Genomic DNA, 5,809 nt, shown 5'->3' with positions numbered 1-5,809 from the left:
AGGCTGAGCCGCTAATTTCTTAACTTGCTTGATCCATCGAGATGAGTCTTCTTCTCTCTTGTGCCTCTGCTCGCACCTCCAATCTTTTTTGTTCCTCCCAAAAGGTTCTCTCTTTCTTTCTCTCTCTATTCATTTTGCTACATATGGTTTCATACATGACCATGAGTTTATATATATTGTTCAAAAGGTCAATGGAAGAGAAAGAGAATTGCAATACCCAATTCTTCCAAATCACAACAAAGATTTGAACTTTCTGATAAAGAAGTTAGCTCAGCCACTCACGGCGGTTCTACTTGCTGTTTCACCCATCATCTGTTTCCCTCCAGGTAAACCTGACCAAAAGCTTCCACCTTTAGAGTATTTGCATTTTGATTGAGACATTACATAACAACTCTTTCACTTTAAAAACTTTTAAGTTAACAGAGAGCATTTTTGTAGAACACTTGTTTCACTGAAGAATGTTTTCTTGTTGGGACTACTGATATGGAATCTTGATTTATGCTGGAATCTGGATTATGCAACCGGAAAAAAATGATGTAATCAATGTATCCATGAATTACTATTGGAATTGAAGTAAGTTTTGAATGTGTTCATGAAAGTTTCTTGCTTTTGTGGGTATTGTGGTGTAGAATCTCTAGGGCAGACTTTGGATATACAGAGAGGAGCAACATTGTTTAATAGAGCTTGTATCGGGTGTCACGATACAGGTGGAAACATTATTCAACCGGTGAGTTAAAAACCATTCTTGATTCTCTTCTCATGGCATCTTTCATTTCCCTTTGAGTCTATTAGACTATATCCTTTCACTTTTCCAGGGCGCAACGCTTTTCACAAAAGACCTCGAAAGGTAATATAACCAATGCTGGACACTCAAAGAACTTTGTGTTATGTGCATCTATAGTATTCTGACAGGAAAAATCAGTTACACAGATCTTTATCTCTTAAGATTTGCAATGGTCTTTTTACGTTTCTACAGAAATGGAGTTGATACCGAGGAAGAGATATATCGTGTTACCTACTTTGGAAAGGGAAGAATGCCGGTGAGATCTCCTTGAAGAACTTCCTTGTATAAAACTGAGAATATTCCTCCACTTTGCTAAATGATCTGAAGTATGTCTCTGATGATTTACTTTAGGGATTTGGAGAGAAATGCACACCGAGAGGACAATGTACCTTTGGACCGCGGTTGCAAGACGAAGAAATCAAGCTTCTGGCTGAATTTGTAAAGTTTCAAGCTGACAAAGGTTGGCCAAATGTATCTACCGACTAGCGGGTAGCAACGAAGAATTAGTACAGTTCAATTCGGTTGGTGAAGTAAACATTTGCAGCAGTAGTTTGATATTTCTTTGTATCTACTTACACTGGTAACATTTCTTTTTGGGAGGCTTAATTGTAATTGCTTATGCTCCAAGATGTTCTTTAGGTACAAAATTCATAGGTGTTCATAATCTACCAACACATACGTGCTCATAACTTTTGACTATCCTTGACATTAGCCAATACATATACGCTATTCTGAATATCTTTCCTCTGGAGAAAAATGCAGTGGAAAAATAATAGTTGAATCCTCTGGTATGTTATGAAGTCTCATGAGCATAACCTTGACTCTTCATGTTCTTGAGAACCATCTGGTGAATCAGTTCGCTTTCTTTTCTTTGTATCTGACTCACCTAACTGCAAAGAAAAGCCAATCTCATCACCCGAGCTATTAGTCTTAAGAGAAGACAGGTTCTTGGATTCGAGATTCTCTGGTCCATTAATTTTCTGATGGAGTGAGTATCCGTTGTTACTTGAACTTGGAATGAACTGGTGTTCTTCGATCATAGCTGCTGATTCTAACACATCTTCTATTTGGAACTCTGGATGAATGTTTGAGCTGTCTTCTTCTCTAAGAACTTGCTGGACATTCAAGTTAATAGGCTCAAAGTTCTCACCCGTTTTACACCTCGAAATATTGCACACACCAGGAGATGATTCCACAACGGTGGAATCAATTCCAGCACACATAATACTGTTTCTCTGTTCCAGCACCGCCGCTGCACTCAGCAAAAGAGACATTGAACGAAACAGTGTATACTAAAAGTACCACAAAAGAATCTAAGAGATGACACAGACCTTGAAGACCCTCATTGGAAGTAATGAGATCAAGCTCAAGAAGATTAAGAACTCTTCCAAGATCAACTCCACTTGTCCAATTCTCAGGTTGTTCCCCCACTTTTAGCTTCAACCGTCCCCTGTTTGCTGTTCCTCCCCAAATAATTCCAACAGGTCGCGGTTTCTCATTCTTCTCATCGCCCGCAGCCAACAGAATAAGGCTTCCACTGTCACCCTCAAGATCAAAAGTCTGCTGGTTTTCACCAACAACAAGAAAATCAGTTAGGAAACAAATCCCTTTCTCGTCATTGTATTCCAACGCATATGCCATTATGGTCCCAGTGGTCAAACCAGAGCTTCTTCCAACTTTGACAACTTTCCTTCCTATTAGACTGTTGATTGGTGACTGTAGATCAGTAGCATGGATATTACCGATCTCACCAATACCTTTGACAGTTGTGGTTACATTATTCATGTTGAAGTCCTCCGCAAATGGTATGAAGGCTCCATCAGCTCGAACAAATGTTTCTGTAGAACAGGAAAAGAGAAAACAATAGTTAGAATGTGCTACGCCATTAGACTACACAATCAATAGTTATTATATACTTTGTTACCCGACTACCTGGGTTAGTTCCAGCGAAAATGCCATACCAAAGGTCATCGGTAATGAATGAAGTTGCTCTTTCCACTGCACCTAAGTAGACTCCGGGTCCGAGGCTAGGTGGCAAAGGATGAAACATCTTCTGGCTTGGGTAGTCTAAATCAACTGCAACATGACGGTTTGTAAGGAAGCCAACTTGTCTGATTCCGGTTTTACTCTTTACAATAGCTCCCAAGGTTCCATATGTCTCTTGGCTAGCCACCTACAAGAAGAGAGGCATGGCCAGATAATTTTTATAATAAGAATGTCGATAATACAAGCTTATATGCAAGTTTAGTACAAAAGTTACCTGTGAACCAGATCCGATGGACGAACCACTGCCTCTCAGATCATCAACAAGCTCTGTATACACCTGCTCTTTGGGCGTTTGCGCAGGTGCACCATAATATTGAAACTCAACAACATCTACATCACACCAAACTCCTCCAGGACCCTGTCAAAGTAAAATACTTTAAAGTAAAAGGATTCCATAAGCCGACTTAAATAGGCGGCATTATAAAAGAATTCTACAAATATGTTCCAAGTTGTAGTATCAACATTACTAAAGGTTCCAATATCCACTCTTTCCAGCACGAGCAATCGATTAAAAGCGGAAAGTCAAGTATCATAAGCAAGAAATATGTCACCTCCAAGGCTGTAGGTAAACACTGAGGAGGATTAAGCCATTGCTTGTGAACTTTCCGAGCAACAAAAACAAGAATAGCCGCTATATTTGTCAAAACAAGAATAGTAGGTAAACCATCAAAAGTTTCAGGCAAAACACCTTTCTGAAGATTTGCAAAATAGTTTGCTCTGTCTTCTGCTGAATCGTTCAATCGACTTGAAGTAGGCCAAGAGAAGTAAGCAGCAGCAGCACTAGTTTCAGGATGCTGACCGCCTGATGGAAACGGTTGAAGCGGCGATGAAGAAGCCAATTTAATATGATTGTAGCCGTTTTTATCCAAATCCAATGCAGCAGATTCCACAGATTGTGATGATGATACAGAGTGATGAAACCTAAGATCCAATCTTTTCCCTTCCATCTTTACTTCTACTACTTATGAAGATACAATCACCAACCTATACTAAAACTGTACATTAGTTAAAAAAGACTAGCTTTTTCCAAAGTGGCATATAAAAGAAAAGAGCTCATCAAATAAAGTTAGGCTAAACCAAGGGGACTAACACCAAAGTCTAAAGAACACAAATTAGTCTATGTATTTAAAAGGTTAGAGCTTTATTGGAAAATTATGTGCAAGATTGAAAATTGTGATAAACCCAGAAAAAGAAACATGACAAGAGCTTAAGAGATTGAGTGAAACAATGGAGTTATTAATCAAAATCCAAAGAGAACTAAATTGAGAATTTAGGGGGTCTATTAGTTACTAACCGATGATCAGTAGTGTGAGATCTTTCTCATGTTGTGAATACAAAACTCTTTTAAAAGGATTGAAAACAAATGGATTGGTGAAGAAGTGGTAATAATAATAGAGAGGAGGACCCAAGAACTTTGGTTGAGCTTGAGAGTGGACGACGAAGACTTTTTTTTTTCTCAAAAACAAAATTGGAGGAAACAGCGACTCTTTTTGTTTGCCAATGTATATTTTTACTTTTATTTACTTTAAAAACATTATTGCTGTTATATATTTTAGTTGATTTAGATATTTAAGTAATATATAAATAACTTTAAAAATATATAGAGCCAAATAAGGATCTTTCAGACTTTCAGTGTATATTCATATTCTTGCATAGTCTTTCAATGTATAATTGTTAAAGTTGAAAAAAAAATCTTTCTGGAATTTTGAAAATGTTGGTAAAATTAAAAATACAAAAACGAGTAAATATTGCTATTTTAACGGATTTCTGAACAATAGATAAAATCCATTTATTTTTACTTATTTTGTTTTTCAATCAAGTAAAAAGTTGATGTTATCGATAGATTGGCCGTGGGCAGCATTAGTAAATCCAATTCGCAGGTTTGTAAAAAAAAAAATGTTGATTTGTTTGTTTTAGTCTAGTCTTTTTCTCAGGTTAAAGTTAGTTTTACTCTGTTCTTAATTTAAAGTTTCGATATCTTTCGATTCGGTTTTAAAACTTTAGCTTAGTAATTTCAATGTTTATGTTTCTCTTGCATAGGGTTTAGTTTCCGGAAATTCACGTTTCCCTCCGGTTTTATTTCCGGAAACTTTTTCTTCGTCCATTTAATTTCTCTAGTTTGGAATTTGTATTTTAGTTTGGTTATAAAACAACTTTTAATAATAAAAATTCAGATGACCAAAAAAAAATGTATAGGCTATTTAAAATGAAAGATATCTAATTTTGTTTTCGGAACCAAAAAGGCAAATCATAGTAAATTTAAGGAAAAATTGGAAATAAAGGATATCTACTTAAAAATTTGTCCATATACACCTTTTTTGTGAGATTGTCAGTTTCGACGATTTTACCCCTACACCCTAATTTAAATGTTTTTTTTTAAAAATAATCATAAAAACAGGTAGATATACAAGAGTAGAGGTGATTTGAAGTGGAATTTTTTAGATTTGGTTAAAAAAAAGTTGATTTTTTGATAGATAAAGTTTTATCTAATTTTGGTAGAACACGTTTTCTAGAGTTCTGCGAAACTCAGAATGTGTATTCTGCATTTTTGTACATGTTCTACATATTTCAGATTAGATTTCTGTTCTGAGAATTTTAGAAATCCGAAAATCATAAATCTAAAATATTTAGAACATGCATTCTATGTTTTTCTCTATGTTCTAAATATTTTAGAATAGACGTTCTAAGAATTTCTACATCTTCTGCCATCGTTAGAAATTGTAATCTGAGTTTAGAATGTAAATTCTACGGTATTGCAGATTTTGATTTCTGTAATTTTTAGAATGCTCTAAATATAGAAAGTAAATCTTCAGAAAAGGAAACAACATATTTGTTTTTGATTACGATTTAAATGAATATTTATTGTTTAGATTACGATCTACAAGATGTAGAAGTTGTTGTCTACGGTTCTTAGACTAAAATTAAAACCTAAAACGTTTTCTAAACCCTAAGAAGCTACACGTCTTAGTCCACCACTTT

At 35.6% G+C, this 5,809-nt stretch overlaps 2 protein-coding genes across 4 annotated transcripts; one reads left to right on the top strand and one right to left on the bottom strand.

Moving 5' to 3' along the window:
* Nucleotides 1-13: 13 nt before the first annotated feature.
* On the top strand, nt 14-1,408 carry LOC9299606 (cytochrome c6, chloroplastic). The gene is made up of 6 exons (XM_002865240.2): nt 14-104; nt 188-326; nt 630-727; nt 816-847; nt 977-1,040; nt 1,136-1,408. The coding sequence occupies exons 1-6, from the start codon at nt 42-44 to the stop codon at nt 1,268-1,270; spliced, it is 531 nt and encodes a 176-aa protein (XP_002865286.1). The 5' UTR covers nt 14-41; the 3' UTR covers nt 1,271-1,408.
* On the bottom strand, nt 1,391-4,294 carry LOC9299605. Of its 3 annotated transcripts, none has more exons than XM_021012108.1 (6): nt 4,125-4,294; nt 3,382-3,825; nt 3,045-3,188; nt 2,717-2,957; nt 2,116-2,622; nt 1,391-2,036 (listed from the first exon to the last, which is right to left on the bottom strand). In XM_021012108.1, the coding sequence occupies exons 2-6, from the start codon at nt 3,775-3,777 to the stop codon at nt 1,588-1,590; spliced, it is 1,737 nt and encodes a 578-aa protein (XP_020867767.1). In that variant the 5' UTR covers nt 3,778-3,825; nt 4,125-4,294; the 3' UTR covers nt 1,391-1,587. The 3 variants fall into 3 exon arrangements, with proteins under 3 accessions (XP_020867767.1, XP_020867775.1, XP_002863529.1); XM_021012116.1 differs by having other exon boundaries at nt 3,382-3,819; XM_002863483.2 differs by having other exon boundaries at nt 3,382-3,814.
* Nucleotides 4,295-5,809: the final 1,515 nt, after the last annotated feature.

This window comes from Arabidopsis lyrata, assembly GCF_000004255.2.
Source record: "Arabidopsis lyrata subsp. lyrata unplaced genomic scaffold ARALYscaffold_8, whole genome shotgun sequence".
Lineage (NCBI taxonomy): Eukaryota > Viridiplantae > Streptophyta > Magnoliopsida > Brassicales > Brassicaceae > Arabidopsis > Arabidopsis lyrata.
This window is presented reverse-complemented; position numbering and strand designations above follow the sequence as displayed.